Raw genomic sequence first — 20,923 nt, forward strand, 5'->3', positions numbered from 1 at the left:
AACATTTCTGTACAATATAAGTTTTATTGGTGTTTTGGCATGGTTCAAAAGAATTAATGTTTCTTAATCAAAAAGCTTCAGATGAAACACAAATCATTTTAACAAAATATTTTTAATAAAAATTTATATTTAAAATTAAATATAACTGAGAGAGGCAGGGTAATTATTTTGTAAAACTTGTTTTTACTGAAACAAAAATTTATACACTTTGATATCAAAACATAACCTTATGCTTGGTAGTTATTTACAATGGTCCTGGTACCCCTAAGTAATATTTTATGTAAACTGTTAATCCTATGAAGGCTTGCATATTTTGGTTACCTAATAGGCAACCCAAAACAAAACCAAATTAATTTTCTTCTGTTAATCACATCTAGGTTTACACACATAAGGTTTAATATAGAACAGTTCTATATACAAATGTTAAGCTGGATAAAGACAAATACAACTCTAACACATGTAAAATTAAACCGCATTGTATTATTTGGAGCAACGTTTAACTATTAATTATAACTGGAGGAAAAGGTACTTTCGGTATTAAAAATAGTTAGGTACCTAATAAATGAAAAAAAAAACTTAACATTTACCATTAATAATTACATTCTGAAGAACTAGCATTGCTGCGCCTTGTTAATTTTCATTCACAAATTAAAAAAAAGTCATTGATTTTGTAGGCAAAATTGTCTACATGTAGGTACACAGTGCTAACATACTCATTTTACTTATATTAAATTAACCCGAACACTACTTGATCGCCTTGCGTAAATGTGAGAATATACTGAAAAGTCAGTAATTATATTAATTTATACATATGTATAATCCAGAAACTACGAGGCACTATTCACAGCAAAGAGGCGTACAGAACTTAGCACGTGGCATGACACAAAATAAATGCAAATGGAAACTCTCCAAACAATACCACTAAAAATCACAATTCAAAACATAAAAGGAAAGTGAAAATGTATACTTACACATGTGAATTATTTTACTGATGCAGTTCTTTCATCAAAACCAAAGCAAAACGAAGACGGTAAATCTACCAGATCAACCACGCAACAATAAATCACGCACACGTCATTTTGAGCACAAAGAATAAACAAACGACCTACCACATGCAGCCAACAAACAAAAAAAAACTTCCCTTTGGTTTTATACATAGTCGTCTGCTCTTGCAAACATTTTTGTACTCTATCGTTATTCGGTAACGTAAACAAATAAGATGATACTTCTCGGTAAACTGCGAAAATAATTTTTTTAATTTTTTCTTGCTTTTATAAAATCCACGCACATGTTAAACAATTTCCGCACATTCATGTACATTTCCTGTGCAAATAAAATCCATGTACAATTCCCGTTTTTCCCGTTTTTCATGGCCGCTAGACACCCTGTCACTGGTTATAAAAACAGCTTCTTGTTTTGTTATTGATACAATTATGCGACTAACAGAGTTTCCTTAAATTTTTTCATTAAAAATAACATTAGACAATACAGTTTCGTACATACCCCTGGCATATTTCCACCTGGAACAGACTTCATCATTGTGTACATATTTTCACCCCCGGAATTGGATGAATCTGAAAAGAATTGTGATGAAGTTTTAACAATTATACATATTATTTAGAAGTACATCTAATGCTAGCAGCAGGGGAATGAGGGGGATATGAGCCATACCCTCCTCATCTGAACCATGAAAAAATCTATTACTCCAAACAAAAAATGGAAAGAATTTGAAAGCAAACAGCAGGCAAATAGGTTCTACCAGAAAATAAATTCTGCAATGGCTCCTGTTTAATACCCTTGCATAACCAACTTAATCATACATAAACAAAACCTACTAAAAACAGATTTAGATATAATTCATACCATAAAGAGACATAGAAAACATTAACAACTGAGGAACAAAACTAATCTGCCATTTAATTTATGACATCTGTCACATCCAAGTAGAAACAACTACTTAAAAGAATTTCAAAACTTGTTTCAAAAAGAATATTTAATATCATATAAAACTCATCAACATTTTCCTTCATATTAATATCATTCTTGCAATTCTAGACAATTATCTTCTGTATTTTATAAATTACTTTAGTTTCCTTGTGTTAATTAGTTGCATTGCTGCATGTTTTGCTTAGTTTGTAAATGTACATTGAAATGGATACAGCAGTTACTTACACAATGTGTAAAGCAAACATTTTTTTTCTTATTGTTGTAAAAATTATATGTAACATAATTATTCTATTTACTTTTATTTTTCTTTGGCTTTGTTACTCTCTCTCTCTTTCTAAGCTTTCTATCTATTAGGGTATTTCATATCAAATCAACCAATAAAATAATTATTTTAAACCTTGAGGTTTTCAAAATGTAACATATTTGATGATGTGTGTTCTAGACATCAGCATGACAAAAAAAAAACAATGTTAAAAATTTTTTATACCTTTAGTTTTTGATATATAAGTTTTTGAAAAATTAAAAAAAAAAATAGTTTGTAGGAACGTTATGAAATATTTAAAACCATGTAACTCTACAGCCGTTTGTCCTCGAAAGTTCAAATGACAATGGCTTTAATTTGACAAATAACTTAAGTGTATCACATCACTTAATATTTTTTTCAAAGAACTAAAAAAACAAAGTTTTTTTTTATAAAAACAAAAATCAGAATTTTTAATTTTCATGAAAAAATATATTTTATACCAAAACTCTTTAGCAAGTTGTGTACAAATTTGCATGGTGGTATTTCAGTGGTGTCATATTGAATTAATCTTTTTATGTGAATTAATACCTATGAAAATTCTGTTAGTTCATGACTTGTTACACCATAAAAATGTACATAAGACAAATTAGGTCGAAATAGGGTGATTATAGTTTATTTGGTAAATATAACAAATGGAACTAACAGGAGTTACTCAAGCAGTGACATGTTTCTTTCCTGTCTCAAATCGCAACCCGTGGTCAGCTTCTTCCCACAAGGGGTCTTTGTCTTTAGTCATTGTGTTGTGAGTTGTCTCATGAGTGAAGAAGTGCTGTGTGCAAGTTCGTAAGATACAACTGGATAAACCGTGAGGTAAATACTGTTGCAATCCTTTTAATAAAGACAGGCATTGGGAAACTAAAAACCCAAGGAATGTCACAACATGGATGACAAAGTTAAATTACATTATTGAAGATGGAATGAAAATTTTCACTTCTTGCTGCTTAGAGTTAAGTAAGAAACAACCCTACTCAAGTTCTGAAAGTGATACAAATATTCATGATGAATCATTGACTGAAAATGTAAATACAAAACCAGGCTGCAGCAAACATGATCCTGAGTATGTAGATATAAAATCAAATATAGATTTTTTAAATGCCTCAATAACATCATAGGAGAATCACCTGTTGTAAAAAATTTATATCAAATAAGAATTACTACAAAGAAAAACTTGAAACGATTTAATTAAACTTCTTTCCAAGCGGTCAACAGACGAGTATAACAAGACTCCATCAGACAACTCACAGACATATTCTTAATCAGCTAAAAGAAAAATTTGCCACAGCAAGCAAGAGTTGAAAACTTCAGATTTTAACAATTTTACCAAACAGTTGGTCTTGTGCAAGAATGGAATGTAAATATGATGTTAGTAAATATATCACAAAGAAAGAAGAAAAAAACTCAATGATCTCCACCTGATCCAAAACCTGGGGAAGACTCTACCACAGGAAATAGGTGTTTAACGGACTGTTATAATGACAACTAAGTGAGTAGGCAAATGCCTGGAAAAAAAGATTGTCTCCATGGGTAAGGACACTGAAAATAAACCAATCCATGTTCAAAACAGGTTGATTTTGGGAAATTTGCATGAAATTTACAGTATTTTAAAATCAAAATTCCCTTATTAACAATTTTCTTTTCTAAGTTTGAAGAACTAAGGGCCAAGAACTGGTGATAGTGCTGTTTGCAATGAACATTAGAATATAAAATTCAATTTTTCAGGAGGTAGGTTAAATAAATTGACACTTCCTGGCTCTGAAAGTACTCTATTGATTTACAAGGAAGGATGTGCAATACACCATTACAAGCATGCTTCCTAAATGAATGTGACTACTGTTACGATATTGAGGAATTTTAAGAAGCTGTACCCAGGTTTTTCAAGGAGGAAATTATTGACATCACTTGCAAACAATGGATTACTGTTGATCGATGCAATTTAAAAACATTTACCAAACCGTTTGATGAGTTTGTTCAAGAATTTAGCAATCGAGAAACCTTAAAAAAAAAAAAAAAAAACCTTTGTTAATAAAAGACAATCCAGGTTTTCCTCTGTAGAAAAAATCTTTCTTGGAAGAAAGTAAAGCTGTACAAACATTGGATTTTGCCTTAAATTATTTGTTTGTTCAACCAGATGAGGCTCAAAGGGTTTCATGAGAAAAATTCTATGGCTACTGTGCATCCTTTTGTAGTATATTTCAAGAAAAGCAATCAAGAAACAGGAAAACAAGAGCTAGTTCACTATTATTTCATATTTATATAAGACTACCTAACCCACACAATAATGTCAATTGTTCAAATTTTTCAGAAAAAGTTAATCTTATTTCTGAGAAATTATTTGACAAATTTGAAAAAAGCTGTACTATTTTTCAGAAGGTTCAGCTGCAAGGTACAAAAATTTTAAGAATTTTCTGAATCTTTGCTATCACAAAGAGGACTCTGATGGACTTGAGGCTGAGTGGCACATTTATGCTACATCACCTGGGAAGGTAGTTTGTGATTGAGTTGGGGGTTCGGTAAGAAGGCTTGCTGCCAAAACCAGCCTCCAAAATCCATTAGATAACCAAATTCTAACACCTTTCAGTTTTTTAAGTGGGGTGTGAAAAGTTTTCCCTCCATTACATTTTTTTTTTACGAAACCAATGAAGAGTATATAAATGAAGAAAATATTCTAAAACCGAGGTTTGAAAAAGCTGTGGCAGTCCCTAAGACCTTTGAATATATATACTGTATAGAAGTCGCCAGCCCAGGTTAAAAATTCTAATACGGTTTTGAGGTAGTTGGTTAATTCACCGCCGCAATCGCCACCATCTCTAGGGCATCGACTTGTGGTGGTCCCTAGCGGACAAGTGTCCAACTCTTCAGACACCCCTTCCCCCTCCTGTTGAACGACGTTGAGCTGCAGTGAATAATGGAATAGGGGTGCGGGGAATGACAGCGGACGATAGTGCTGCGCTCTAACGTATAAATAACAACTAAGACGATACAGGACGTTACGGCAGCGCACTGCAGCGGTGAAGTTCCCAAGCTGCTCATTATACGCTTCTGAAAAACGTAGAGTAAATCCTATCCACTCGCGACTTCTATACAGTATATATATTCAAAGCTAAGACCCAGAAACTCCATGCTTTCATCCCTCTAGAACTAAATAGGGTAAAAACCAAAATTTACACATTTTCTGATGATTCAGAAACACACAGGGTACAGATCAGCTCTAGTGATGAAGACATTCCATTTGAAGAAATTGTAGGTTTTGTCAATTGTGCTTATGATAACGAGTGGTGGTTGGCACATGTTGACTCAAAAGATGTTGAAAAAGAAGTTTGTGTTTCCTTTCTTTACCCAAAAGGACCATCACCATCATTCACATATCCTAGGAGAGCAGCTACCTTAGCACTACCAATAAACTATATTTTGTGCAAATTACATCCAACCACATCAATAAGTAGAACCTACCAATTTCCAGCAAATGAGATGGCCAAAGCAGAACAAGTCTTGGCAAAAAAGAGAACTCGCCGTTACTAATTTGAAGTGCTAAAAGACGAAGCTAAATCTGTTCATAAGTGTAAAATAAGTTGAAATTTTTGTTTAAATAAAATGGGTAAAATTAAATTTAAATAAAATTGAGTGTTGTTTAAAAGATGAATTTTTATTAAGGCTAACAAGTAACGAATAAACATAATTTCCATACATATTAATTTACATAAAAAATCATATCAATATGATACCATCATGAAACTTTGTATACAATTTACTAAAGAGGTTTGGTGTAAAATATGTAAATTTTTCCTCAAAATAAATAATTATATTTTTTTATAAAAGCTTTTTTTTTTTTGAGTATTTTGGAAAAAAATATAGTCAAGTGATACACCCAGGTTAGGGAGCGTTCAAGTATTACGTAACGAATATGGGGGGAGGGGGGGGTCTTGTAAAACGTTACGATGCGTTACAGGGATGGGGGGGGGGGGGGGGGTGTTTGACCTACGCATTATGTCACATTTTTTTTTTTTTTTTAACCCTTCAGAACGGTAGCGTAGAGACAGATTCTTTCACGCATTTTTTAAAACTTTTTTTCTCAAAATTTCAAATGGCATGATAAATTAACTTTTTTTTACCTTCACAAAATTGCTTCAGCTTGCTTTACAGGATTAGTGAATGTTTTTTTTTAACTCCAAACATAAAGCTCTATATATATATATATATATATATGTATATATATATATGTATATATATATGTATATATATATATATATATCAACAGCTGTGATAGTTTTTCTCGTCACTCCAGTAAAGTAGTTAAAACAAAAAAATACCACTATTCGGATGGCTTCGTTATACTTCGGTTGTCAACGTAGACTCCAATCGCCATATTAGAAATTATATAGGTATTGATATTCAAAATACACTGTTTTCTATGTGTGAGATTTTCTCTCATCACAACAGTAATGTTGTGGTACGAAAGACGATTGGTCTGAAGGGTTAATAAAAAAAACTAGTGCATTAAAATCTCCCAAGTTGGCAACCCTTTTCGTTTATTTTTTACGGGGGATTCCCGATTGAATTGTTCATATTTTGTTCTCCCAAGATGGCAACCCTTTTCGTTTATGTGCTCCAAGCACTCGACCGACTGTATGAAAATTGACAACTACAGTGTTTCGGCGGAATATAGAAACCCTGATGATAGCTTGCAGGATCCAGCAGAACCTAATATGGCGTGGTATAGCGCTCACGTCCGTGAATCGCAATATTTCTTGCAAGTTATTAAATGCGCGGATGAATCCTGCTGTTCCCGCTTGAGGAGTGCATTAAAATCTGTCTTTCCAGAAACTTTCCTGCCGCCAACCTGCCCAATCCTTCAAACTGCAAACAGCTCGTGGTACCTAGTCAGATAGACAAAGGATCATGCAAGTTTTCGCCACTTATTGTGAGGTTGTCTGTTGATCTGTCGCCGCCTCTAGAAGGGTTTAGCAAATGCCTTACGATTTATTTTGCCCATCAGTACAATCCGACCTAAAGAACCGAGTATGTTCAACCTGTGGGATTTATTTTACATCCCACAAGAGTGTGCAAATGCACAATCGTTTCATGCATGGCAAGACTGCCCAAGACCTACGTGAAAGTCGAGTACGGCCACAGCGACTTGCTGCAAGAAGGGCAAATGAGCATCTCTGCATTGTGCGTCGCTGTGAAACATCGTCTGAGGATGCCGATTGGCTGGACGAAGACGAAGTTGATGCAAGCGGGTTAACAATTCCGGTACCCTCTTCGTCTGCTCTCCGGATGCCAGTAATGAAAGAATCTGAGTGGCTGGCAAACCCACGGACAGAGGAGCAGTAAAACTCCAATTGAATTGTTTTTTTTTTTACAATCTACTTATTTTAATTATGGCTAATTTTATTTTAAATGTTTTTCGTTTTCGTTCGATCGTATACTTAAATACGATTATATTTTGACAAATATATTTTATTTCAGTTAGTTTTATGTTTGTAATTGCATTGCCAAAGGTAAAAATAATTATTAGAAATAAAATTTGTTATTTGATTTTAATAGCTTTATTAGTAAAACGCTAAAATAGGAGAATGTATGAGAAGAACAATGGCGGATAAAGCAAAACGTGTGTAAGGACAGGGCCAAGTCAGGAAAACGACGTAATTAAATGTACGATTGCTAAATGTATGATTGAGTAGTAAAAATTTATTAGGACAAAAAAACATTAGAAAGCTCTTGCTTTTAAAAACAAGACATTTCAAATGTTAGTAAATAACATTAACGCGATTAAAACCAAAACAATAACAAAGGTATTTTAGTGACTTATTCCGGTACGTTACGCCACATAATTGTGACTTTTAGGTAAAAATGGTCACTTGGGGTTACGTAACGTTTTACTAGGGGGGAAGGGGGGGGGGGGGGTAAAGAAAAACGTTACGGCGTGTTACATTGGGGGGGGGGGGGGGTCAAAAATATCAAAAAATTGCGTTACGTAATACTTGAACGCTCCCTTATATGTCCAATTAAAGCCCTTGTCATTCTAAAGATAATGGTACAAATTTGACCTTCCTAGGACAAACTGATTTAGAGTTACATTATCTTAAATATATAAAAATGTTCTTACAAACTATAGTTTTATAATTTTTCAAAAATTTATAACTCAAAACCGAAGGTGATAAAAAATTCCAAATTTTTATTTTTTATCTGCTAATCTAATACTATCTCATATAACAAAATCATAAAGATCTGAAGACATCAATTATGTTTTGACCATTGGTTGATTTGGTGTGGAACGACCCACTTATAACATAAATAAATTGCAAATACAACACAGCCATGTAAGATTTTCATACCAGTAAATTAAAAGTATTCATTAAATCAAATATTTTTTTCTTTAAACTGGAAAATAATGTTAGGTTATAAGCACCCATATACAGAACACAAAACAAATCATAGACAAATTTAGTAATTGACACATTCACAAACATTTCACTTAACAACATATGAAAAGTAAAACACTATGAATTTTATCTTTGTTAAAACCAAAACTACCCCCAATAAAATTTAATACTAAAATAGTTTAATACTCTAGCTAACTGTGAGGTACGACACAGGTAATTCAAAATTTCTGTCCATGTTACACTTTTCCAGAGAAAATTTATATGTTAGTGATAGGTCTGTCCTGGTTCTCGGTTCTCGGTTCTGCCCATTTTCAGCGAATTAACCAGCCGGCACCAAGAACCGTAAATATAATGTCCGTACCGGTACCACGGAGAGCATAACAGGGAAAATACAATAAACTCCCAATAAAACACAGCAGTATAACGCCGGAAACCAACATGCACACATCTTTTTCACTTCACTTTAAACCCCATGTGACAAGAGAATGGTTTTTAAATCTTTGAAAATCGCAGGTGACACCGAAAAAGAGCAGCCTCCCCTGCTGCTAGCCCACCCAGATGGAAAGATAACACCACCTGGTAGGAATTGTCAGAACGTTAACAGTTTTTTTTGTGCCAAGATCCAGAACCTTTTTTGTACCTCTTTTCACTAGCAGACAGGGATGATCATTTAAACTAAAAAGAGACCTATAGAAAAATAACACAGGCTCAATATTATTTTCAAAATTATCAGAAAAATAAACTACCATGATTTATAGTTGTCTAATTCTAATTAACTGTAGGTATTACCTATGATATTTACAGCTTTACATCTCTTATAGCACGAGACCCAGGAATAAAGTGACTCATTATTTTGCGAAAAATCACCAAACATTAGAAAAGGTTTTTTAATGAAAATTAAAAATGATTTAAAAGGTATTGGGATTTTAGATTCACTCGCAAACTTATTTTATAATGATTTTAATGCAAAATTTTCGTATTTATTCACGGATAACAACGAATGTTTAGAAATTTAATTCTTTATTAAATCATAAAAAAATTTGGGCACAATAGCACAACGATATGCTGAACCATATATAGTTATTGTTAGGGACATGCAAATTTCGCATTTACGATAAAACGAATTTTTACGCGAAATTCGTAAGTTTAACACGAATAACCTCACTTACATAATTTCTGATACCGCGAATTTTTTTTTGCGAAATACGTTTGTTTACCACGAATAACCACACTTTCCCGCCATTTGGTAACTTTAAAAAAGTAAATAAATAGCCGTTGTCACCACTAATAACACCATCAACGTAAAGACAACACTTGCCAATGTTTACGTTTCATTATTTATTTGATACGACGCGTTCTTGGCGAACTGCACTCGTGCACTAAACGCTCATGTCTCGAAGGCACGTTTACAGAGTTGAAGAGTAATGTACGGCCATTTTGTTGGATATTTTGTGCGTTACAGCGCTTGTGTCGCGAAGCAAATTATAAATTACGCACAACTGTTCATCTTGCATGTACTATGGACTGTGCAAACTGTTTTCATTTTGTTCTCTTACAGTAAACAAACTTAACAATTACGTTTTATGAATGATAATTTTTGTTTAAAAATGTTGTATACAGTGCAACTATTTTATAAAAACTGTAGTTTGTGATAGAAAACGTCTTCATATTTCTCAGCATAGGTTTGAAAGTGTAAAATATGCCGAAACCTCAAGCAATCACCAAACTTCGTGAGCGCGAATTTCGTGATAGTGGATTATATGCGAGGGTAAATACGTAGTTGTACGATATGTGTTAAAAAATTTTTTTAAATCCGAAAATACTTTAATAACGAGGCTAGAAGACTGGAGCTAGCCAAACGCTCATATTTTGCATAGTGAGCTTACCAAGGTGCAGCGCAAACATGGAGGAGTGCATTTTTTTGACGAAACAAAACAAGTTTTGGACCACATGAACACCACGAAAGCAGCTGCTGTGAAAATAAGTGTAGTGCAAGTGTCTACAAAATCTCTGGTGAAGCTTACCAGCTTGATGGCTACAGATCCAAGCAGACTTGACTTTGAAACACTGACTGTCTTTAATCCAAAAAATATTTTGATTTCAGACATGAACCCTATTTTGCTTGCTAAGTTGTGTAAAGATTCTACTCTGAAAGAAATGGACCGCCAGGAGCTGATCACCGGTTTTGGAGAGTTAAAACAGATAGTTGAGAAACAAATGAAGGAAAGCAGTGTGGATGTAGTGAAGGCACATCAAGTTTTAAAACTTTCGCAACCTGAATTTTCTGACAAGTGCCTGGAACCAGTGTGGATGTTGTGTGCAAACGTTGATTCGGAACGCTTCTTATTGTATTGACAATAATTTTCTCACTGAAAAGAGAACTAATTTGAAACAAGGAAATTGAGCTACAATGGCTATTTTTTCATTTGAAAGTTAAATGTTGAGTCAAAGTACTTTGGTTCTGAAATTATTGGGTTGACTTAATTTAGAATCTGAGTTCTTAAACTTGTGTCTTTTTAACCTATATTTGTGTAATTTTAATTTATAATGTTTCAATTGATGGTGCAATTATATTACAATGTTCTCTTCATATTTCTTACACTTGAAATTGTAAAAATAAAAAAAATAATAACCCCACTTTTAGGTAAAAATAACACCGATTTTAAGGGAAAATAACACCACTTTTCATCACAAAATAAACACACCTTTTGCATGTATCTAGTTATTGTACATTGTGCCACTAATTGGTTAGTTTTGTGGCACTACATATATTTTGAATTGATGACGGCTTAGTGTTGTTCTAGTAATATGATCCCACATTCATGGTTTTAAATTTTTATTTGGTTTTAGTATTCTTTGGTGTTTCTACCTACTCTAGTAATCTGTGGGCCCCAAAAACTGTCCTAGTCTCCCGTAGCCCCACCAAGCTTAAACCCACTTCATTTCCTATCACATGCATGTTCAACCTTCCCTTCAGCTAGCCCACGCTAGTTATTGCCTGCTACACACAGCTGTAAGGCCTGGTTGCATGCCTGTATAGTCATGCCTTAGTCTACAGTGCAATGTGTCTTTGGCGCGTGGCATGCTCGGATTCCTCCCGGTGTGCACACGGCGCAGAACTGATAGTAACGCCGTGAAATACAACGGCAGCCTCGCTCCCATGCCGGGTAGCATTCCTAACTACACCCCCCCGCCCCCCCCCCCCCCCCCCCCCCAATCCAATACTCGGCAACACTGCAGGATGGCCCACTCGTATCCCTCCGCGAACTACTTCCTATTTAACCTGGTTTCCCCTCCCTGCTGACCCATACACCACTGGAATATAGGATCCGCCCTCCGGTACCACTTTTACCTTTTGGCGGACAGATACAATTACGCTCTCGAGATCTTTAGCTGTCCATGAGACGTCATGGTGCAAGAAATAAACGGACCATCATAGCGTCTAGATGCAAGCTCCTTGTTTCCGTCCGGTTATTTTTGGTCAGAGTTTTAAGTGCAGACCTCTTCACTAGCATGTAGTCGCCTCCATTTGGGAGACTTTCCCAAAGATTTTTTGCCACATTATGTAGTATTTGCTGTGATCTTTCACCTATTTCTTTTCAGTCTTGAGTGTGTGCCACACCACTGGATTATGGATTCTCCGGCATTCCAGGTCCTCCTCGTAATGTTCTAAGGACATTGTTTGTACTCACATAATTGGCAGGTGGAGCATAATGTTGTCCTATGCCACCCCCTCTGTTTGAAGTAACGACCTTGCATCGCATTAGTATAAAAATTTTTGATGTTTATTACACTGCATTATTTTGTGCAGTGGGTCCAAATTTCCCCATGGTTCTACGCCCTCTCCAGTCTATTTGCTTCCGATGATTTACTGCACCTTCTTATCGTCGGGGCTGAGGATGTCACTGCGTCACAAGGTTTCCAGAACATCTACCAAGCTACTGGTTTGATGAGATGCATCTAAATTTCTTTGATGATATTAACTGAACTGAAAAATTCTGATCTGATACCCCTTTCAAAGTCGACAATCTTAGTCACTAATTTCTTACACTAAAAAAATGATGTACAAGGTACCGTTTTATGTTTTACTACAGTTTTGGATAATGTTGTCTGATATATGATTTTTTTTATATACATGCAAGGAGAACAAAAGAAAGAGAAATTTCTATGTGAAAGAATACTAAAGTATAATTCATAAAAATAAGTCGATTTTGTTTTTCTTTCTAAGAACTCAGCACGCATCCAAGATACTATCAGAGGGACGTTACAACATTGAGTAACATAATATGGTACACTATACGGGATTCAGTGTTACAAATTATTGTATATACCCAAATAATGCAGGGTTCCCACACACTTATTCCACCGGATTTCCCTGAGTTTTCCCTGTTTTCCCTGTCTAACAAAAATGACTTAGGTATATCATAAACTATTATATAACTATTACATATCTCGACAACCATTTTGAATAATGATACACAGCACGTTCAATAAACAACGTTAGTTGACTAAATATGAAAATAATTTGTTAGATTGTAAGTATTGCTCTTAATATGATACAGGTATGTACTCACATGGATTATTATCCCGTAACAGCGCTGTGTATTCTACCGAGAATTCACACCTACACTCAAAATTTATTATAAATAGTTTTAACTTGAAATCTGAAGGGGAAAAAATGTATGTACAAACATTAAATCATCGATATTGCATTTCATGCTTTTAACTTTTCTATTTTTTCCTCAAGTTCTACTTTTTCTTTTTCTAAATTAGATTTTTTGATTTGCAGTTGTTTTAGTTCTTCTGACTTTCGTTTATTTTCTTCTTTAGTAACCTTCTCTACGCCTAATTTCTTGTCTTTTTCCTTTTTTTGCTCCAGGGCACTCCTATATTTAGAACAAGATCCTCTGGCATAAATAACCATTGTTTGGTCAACATGCACAGCTTCTTCCCCACCAGCATCACATATACCATCATATACTCTTCTCAAGGTGATCAGTGACTCTTCGTGTAGATGTTCGACAAGCATGTCTTTATTTACAGAGCATTGCCATGGGAGAGTATCAACAAAATCTTAACCACAGTCCATATATCTCTAAACGCATCTTTGCCACTTAAAAGTTAGCCATAAAATGTAGCCAAGCTGTGTTTCTATTAAATGATTTAAGTTTATCTGGTTCTACCTCACAAATAAATTTAGTGAACTGCAGACTAGCTCGTTCTGATTGGAGTGCAGTGGTATGGTTGGCAGACATACTAAGCATTTGAAGACAAGTATCCATGTCTGACCTGCATTCTTTTTGTTTACTAATCAGTTTCCTTGGGTCCAAACAAGAAGCCGATTTTACCATTTTATACTTGATAGGACTTCGCTCCACAATTTTTTTTTACAGTAAAAACCATGAACGTTTTCCATTGTAGCCAGAATTTTTGTTTCTGTAGTTCATTTACACGAGAAACATTCAATTTGTGCTTTGCAGCCAAACCAATATTCAAATTAGACAATTTCATTCCATTATTTACAACTTCTAAATCAACCTGTGTCAGCTTGTATGCAGTGGTAGCACATTTTAAAATGTCTGATTTAATAAATCGCCCCATCAATATCCTCACCAAATCTTCTACGGCTTCATGTAAAAATGGTACTATTGATTTACAAGTCTGAAATTTTTTTAAAAATGGCTCCAACGTGTATGCTATTGTCAAAAAGAAATAGCTTAGCAAGAAAAAGTGGGCCCAGTAAGCATTCCTTAACTTTCTGAACAGAAAATGCTGCAGGTAACTCAGAAGACTTAAAAAAGTCTTGATGTGCAGAAACATTTTGATAACTGTCTCGCAAACTGGTACATTCTCTAACCAGCGGCAATTACAGAATTTGCGAGGAAGTAAACTACAGCCAGTAGTTCATGTGAAATCAGATCGACGTGCAGGCGAATCCTTAAAAACATTGTACAAGGACTTCAAAAATAACATTACATTCCAACCTGCTTTGCGACAGCCTGATTGAAAGGCACCATGAATAACATGGAGGCCACAAGAACCTAAATCCAACATCTCTGGATCCTCTTCACAGCACTTCGTTTCAGCTTTCAACTTTTTTTTTTAGGAATGACCAATTCACATTGGGCCCATCCATAGATACTTGTATAATCTTAGATAACTCAATATTTTCAAGACCTTCTTTAAATCCTACCACAAGATCAGCAGCAGTAGTGACCCAAAAATGAGGAGTTCCAGTATCTAGTAATAACGTTGTTTCGATTTACATCCCATAAGTGCACTGCAATGTCCATCTGTCGCTGCTTTGCAATGCAATTGAAGGATTCATCGAAACATACCATGATCTGTGTAGCAAATCGCACTTCATCACTAAGTTTGTGATGAAAATATGGTGCCAAACCATAACAAATCAAATATGCAATTTTGGTAGCACTCAATTAAAATTCTTTGGCAACTTGACTGTCAGGAAACATTTTTGCGAAAAGGTTGTTTATACCTTTTTGACTATTGAAGCTATAAAACGTTTCGCTACAACATGCAATGACCAAAGAATTTCTGCACTTTTTACGTCAGTGTCTGAACGAAAACCTAGTTTACTAATCTGTCCAACCTTACTTGTACCAGGGGAAGGGGTTTCGGTCACATTTGGAGATGTGGGACATAGGCTTAGGTCTAATTGTGTTCCGCTGATACATGTAGTATTTACGCACGTCGACTTAGTCTGTTTACTATTTCTGGCTCGGGTAGGAATGTCGTAATGCTCGCTGACCTCACACGTTCCGTAAGCAACTGCTTGTGGTATTTTCCTTCTTCGTGACTTTTGATGGCTTACCTTCCCATTGTACTCAACGAAAAAATTTTCCGGCACAATATGCAACGAGCGCTGTTCTCTTTTCCATCAACACGACGTAACCACGACTGCCAATTTGGAAAAAGTTTGCCATCTAACCAAGAGGGGTTTTAAACTTGGACATCTTTAAAAACAATACAATTAACACATAACACACCACGCAATGTTTTTGCTTACATTGATGACACGTAATCGTAACAATAGCGGGGAAATGTACTCGTCATGTAACAGCCCAACGTCTATTATCGCTATTGGTATAATTGTAGGGAGACGTGAAACTTGGTTGAACAGCCAAGCCAATAGCTGTTTGCATTGGTTGTATTCGTAGGGAGGAGTAGAGAACGGAGGAACAGCCACACCAATAGCTGTTTGTTACCCAAATAAGATCGCTACAAAAAAAAGTCATTCGATTTTCATGAGAGGAAAGGGAAGCTTTGTTTAACTTTTCGCCATTTGACGGACTTAAGGGCGCGGTTCAACAAAATGTTCAATTTGGCACCATTTATAACTGTAATTTCTGGCATTAAAATATAGTTACTGGAAAAGGTATTCATGTATATAGATTAATAAAGGTTATTTTAAAACTATAATAGGAATTCCAATGGTTAATATTTTTTTCAATGTGAAAAAATTGCCATAATTTATAATGCAACATATGTGCTGTAATACATGAGGATTTTAAGGAAAACTTTTAAAATAACAAATGAAACTATAAACAAAAATTATATTATAAGAATAATCACTTTTTCGTACGGAATCAGCTCCTGAACTTTGTATGGAATAGTATATTAAAGTTTTAAAATAATTTATTTCTCTGTAGTAGCATTTAATCAACATTTGAAAATTACATTTTTTTTATCGAAAAACATATTTTAAACACATGATACTTACCACTGTTGAAAGAGGAAATTCCGTCGATTTTCAATTGGTACTCATTGTTTACGTAGCCCGTATTGATTTTGAATGGCATGTGAAATACTTGTGCACAGCGCGCGGCAGCGTACCGGTGTACTTCAAAACGCGCTGAAAGAATGTGCCACTAGTAGTAAACGGCGAATGCCGCGCTCAGTGTTGCCAAGTCCAAAGTTTGTGTCTTCACAGAGAGAGAAGAACAAGAATCTAGAGATCTGCTGCCGTATTGCTTTGCAGTAAATGTGATATTTAGCACAATTTTAGTTCTGCAGTTATTATTATAACATATATATTTAAATAACGTATTTTGAATAGTTACCTTGTGAGGGAGACTACTTAAACTTTGCAAATTTAGTCTGCTTTAATTAATAATGTAAAAATTAGTTCATTTTCACGAGAATGGGCAAAGAGAAAAGCTCTTATCACCGGTTAAAGAAATCAAAGAAAGCTGTCGCAAGAGAATTGTACTTTCGGAATAAGAAAATTGAAAAATCAAATGACGATAACACTGAAGATTTTGAGCAATCGCCGCTTGCATCACTGTTATAAACAGTTTTGTTAGTTATGCTTATTGTTACGCTAACATAGAATTAGGTAACATAATGTTTGTTTTATGTTTTTCACGTAAGTTAATTGCAGTTGCTCGAAATATTCAAAGTGTTTATTGCTTTCGTGATCAACACATTTTCTATAAAAAAAAAATAAAAAAACAAGTGAAGGATATAATTGAGACCTTTGTTTCTTGTTTGTAAATTTTATTTAATCCAGAATTCTAACTTCACCATACTAATAATAGTTGCAGAACTGTATAAATGTGAACACTTGAATGGCAGCGGCCAGTGTGGGCTAGGCGCCGGCCTGCGGTGCACGAGGAACTGGCTCAGATCCCGGCTCGGGCAGAGCTGTTGTGGTGTTTGTTCTTCACGCCATACTGCGGAAGGCAATAGCGAAACCATCGCAGAAACAAGTCACGTAGAGAACCTTGGAGGGCAGTGGTTCTCTCCCAGACGCCTCTCGGGTCGATACCTGCCTTCGTGGCGGATCACGCTTTCAATAAGTAATAGTATGGCAATATCATTTACCGAAGGGAGAGGGGTCAAGGCCATAATCGGGAGTTAGTTTTAACTGGTGCAATGTATTCAAATAATTCCTAACTGAACACTTTGAAAAAAAAATATGTACTGTCCTACCATACACAAATTTATGTAAACATTTTGCAAACTGATGTATCCTTTGACTACAAAAGCTTATTTGACTTTTTTTTGCTTATTTGAGCACCTAAAAGTTGCAAAATACGAAGAAACTGCGATAAGTTACTGACTGTTTAAAAAATTTTAAGTGCAATATTATATTGTTACGGCCGCGACGAGCTGCAGTTGTGCGTGTTTGTGTCGTTTCGGCCCGCCTGTTCCTTCCCCTCGCCAAAGTCATTTTCTCCTGCGACATCCTACACTTTGGCGGTGCGCACTATCTTATTTCTGGCTCGCCTGATATCTCACCCTTTGTTATACATAAGTATGATATATACATAATTCTATATTGTTTGGTTTGAATTTTATGAAACACTTCCGTGCTTCACCCCACGTAGCACGTACATGGCATTTCAATTTCTCCCCTCAGGATAACAGCAACAGTTAATCTTTTTATAATTGAGTGTGTGTGTGTATATATATACACACATAGTAATTTATTGATTGGAAGTCGGAAGGGACCAGCAGCTATATTTAAGATGTGTGATGAATGGGGCAAACATGGAATAGTTAAACGAAAGGGAGAAAAAAAATTGTGGTCCTTGTGAAAACCAGCCGACCAACAACTTTGTTAGGACAATTGAAAAAAAAATTGTTTGCCCGACCCGGAATCAAACCCGTATCATCTTCACAGCTATTATAGTAGTAGCTACTGTTTTTATGATTCACTATTTTCGTTGAGGCAATTCTGCAGGAAATGTTGTGTTTAAAATACAAAAATTAGTAATATATGTTTTGAAGGTTACTGTAATTGAAACTAAGGTAATGTTTCCATGACTAAAAAGAAAAGTAATCACACTAATGTACTACTGGCCTCAGTTTCTAAATAATAGTCTAAAACTACTACTTGCTAAGCGTCCGATTTTCGGATGAAACATAATGTAACGATCAGTGTCGGGGATGTAAAACTTTTTTTTTTTTTTTTTACATGAAAACCCCACTTTTACAAATGGCTCTCTGTCAGTTTTCCTGTAGCATTTACGATATTACACACTTGATTAGTAGCAGACTGCATGAATCTTTTTGATCTCTGCTAATGTTTGTGGAATAGTTGTTATTACAGTCGTAATAAATACCGTGATACCTTTGACAATGACTCACTACTATCAAGATAATGGGCATCTGTCCATTTTGAATATAACAGTGTTTAAAACATTTTTCATGCAGAACTTTATCGTTTTACTTTTTATACCGATAATTAATGTTACCTTATTGAATCACTGTTTTCATATTTTCGGAATTCAAAGTTAAAAATGACGGCCTATGAAGTGAAATGCACTATCTGCCTACAATAGAAAAAGTTACCTTAACTAGCTGACCCGGCGAACTTCGTACCGCCTAACAGTCAATGAATGTCGTGTTAACTTTTAGCTAAACCTAATTTAGGATTGATTCACATAATAAAATGAATACTCAAAATTCAATAAAAGTACAAAAATCAATATTTCAATGGCGTGTCAGCAAAACATTTGCTTTATTGGAGCTATGTATTTTGCTGCATAGGTTGCACTCGGGTTGATTCTCTTCAGTGAAGCACCTTGTTATATACGACTTTTTTTCGTTTTGTTATCAGGCGCAATAACAAAAAAAGCGGGTGGTTTGCCGACAGGTGAACATGCCACGTAAACTGACCATGAGAAAAACACGCATTTTCTAGATTCAGACCACAAACACTTAAGGATTGGCCTTGTGATTTGTCAATCGTCATGGCGAATGCAAGACGAATCGGAAATTGAAATCGTTTAAACTCAAAGGACATATCGGTTGGAATCATCGGAATCCTCGGGATGAGAACTTCCTCACCTTTGAATTTTCCTTTGAGTATCGTCGCGTAAATCACATTGTTCATCAATTTACTTACCACCAAACGCGTTCCGTTGCACAGTTTTGTTTGGTTTATGTTTCGAAGCATGATTACTACGGAGCCAACCTTTAGTCGTAAATTGTGCAGTGGTAAGCCAGGCACATCCAATGAGTTTAAAAATGCAATTGGATAGTTGGTGGCTTCATCTTCATTTGTAACACAGTCAATAGATTTGAATGAATGCAGTGTACCAATGATCTCATTCTGAATTATGTAGTTTAAGTCAACTACATCTTTATTCTTAGCCGCCAAAATTGCTCGCTCACTCAACCATTCATTATTTTTGTGGTTAGTAATGATTTTTGGGAATACTTTGTTGATGAGTTCGTCTTTCGATGAGACAAAGTTACAGAAATTCGGAGGAAATGAAATCAATCCGCTCGATTCATCGATAGGTACTCGACCATTACCGATTGTCAGCATTGCTCAGAGAAATCTTCAGCAGATGTATCGTTCAGCAATGCAACTCTCATGTTTGTTGTCAGCTGAAGTTTCTTCACATAGCGCCATAGATTCGATGATTTGAGGCAAGCGTTTATTTCGTCTGCAGCAGTTGATCTTTGAATTACTGGAAATCGCCAGACAGTAAAATCATTGCGCATCCAAAACATCTTGAGTCATTGCGTAGATCTTTCAATGTTCGGTTAAGTGCTTCCAATGCACGTTTATGCGCCATTGTGCATTCGTCCCAGGTGCTGTCAATCTGTTTTTTTTTATGTGGTAGTGCTGTAGTGTTAATGCGATTGGGTGATTCATTTTAATTAATTTTAATGATACAGGTAAACAATAAATCACAAAATGGGTAAAAACAAAGGTCCCAAACATGGCGACGACAAAAGGTTTAGAGCTTGAGTTTTTCTTACTCTCTACTTTATTCGTTAGAATAGCTTCGCGGCTATTGCTTGGCGGACATAGAGAAATAACACTCACAGTTTGTACGTCTGTAACTTTGTATGTCTATGGCCAACCTGCGTGACATAAGTTGTCAATTGCGGAATATGGCGGAGTTAAAAACCTAATTTATTTAAAAGTTATTACAGTAGAACTTGGATAATTCGAACCTCAAGGGACCAGTCAAAAACTTGGAATTATCCAAAAATTCGAATTAAGGAAGTTCGTAATATAAATAGGGCCAAAACAATAAAAAAATCATATTTTCTATTAAAACTCTTTATTGGTTGACATTTTTTGAATAAATACATCGATTAATGCCTAAACGATACATACATATTAAAATGACCTTAAAACTATTGAACTGAAACATAAAAACAACCTATAGTTTTTGAAAAAAAGATGATATTTTGGCCCGTTTTCTCGAATTAAGGCTCTCGGCCATTACAAAAGATTCTAACCTATTCAAAGAGATGAAGTATGAATCACTTACATTAATTCGGCTCTCAAAAAAACGTCTAA

General features: G+C 35.1%; 1 protein-coding gene across 4 annotated transcripts in view; it reads right to left on the reverse strand.

The window, feature by feature from the left end:
- The window catches only part of LOC134529353 (single-stranded DNA-binding protein 3), a 309,711-nt gene that overhangs the window by 124,341 nt on the left and 164,447 nt on the right, over window positions 1-20,923 (reverse strand). For all 4 annotated transcript variants that reach the window (XM_063363330.1, XM_063363329.1, XM_063363331.1 and 1 more), the window contains exon 14: window positions 1,504-1,574. In XM_063363330.1, the coding sequence (XP_063219400.1) occupies window positions 1,504-1,574 (71 nt within the window). The remainder of the gene's footprint in view (window positions 1-1,503; window positions 1,575-20,923) is intronic.

Source organism: Bacillus rossius, chromosome 2, assembly GCF_032445375.1.
Source record: "Bacillus rossius redtenbacheri isolate Brsri chromosome 2, Brsri_v3, whole genome shotgun sequence".
NCBI classification, from domain to species: Eukaryota; Metazoa; Arthropoda; class Insecta; order Phasmatodea; family Bacillidae; genus Bacillus; species Bacillus rossius.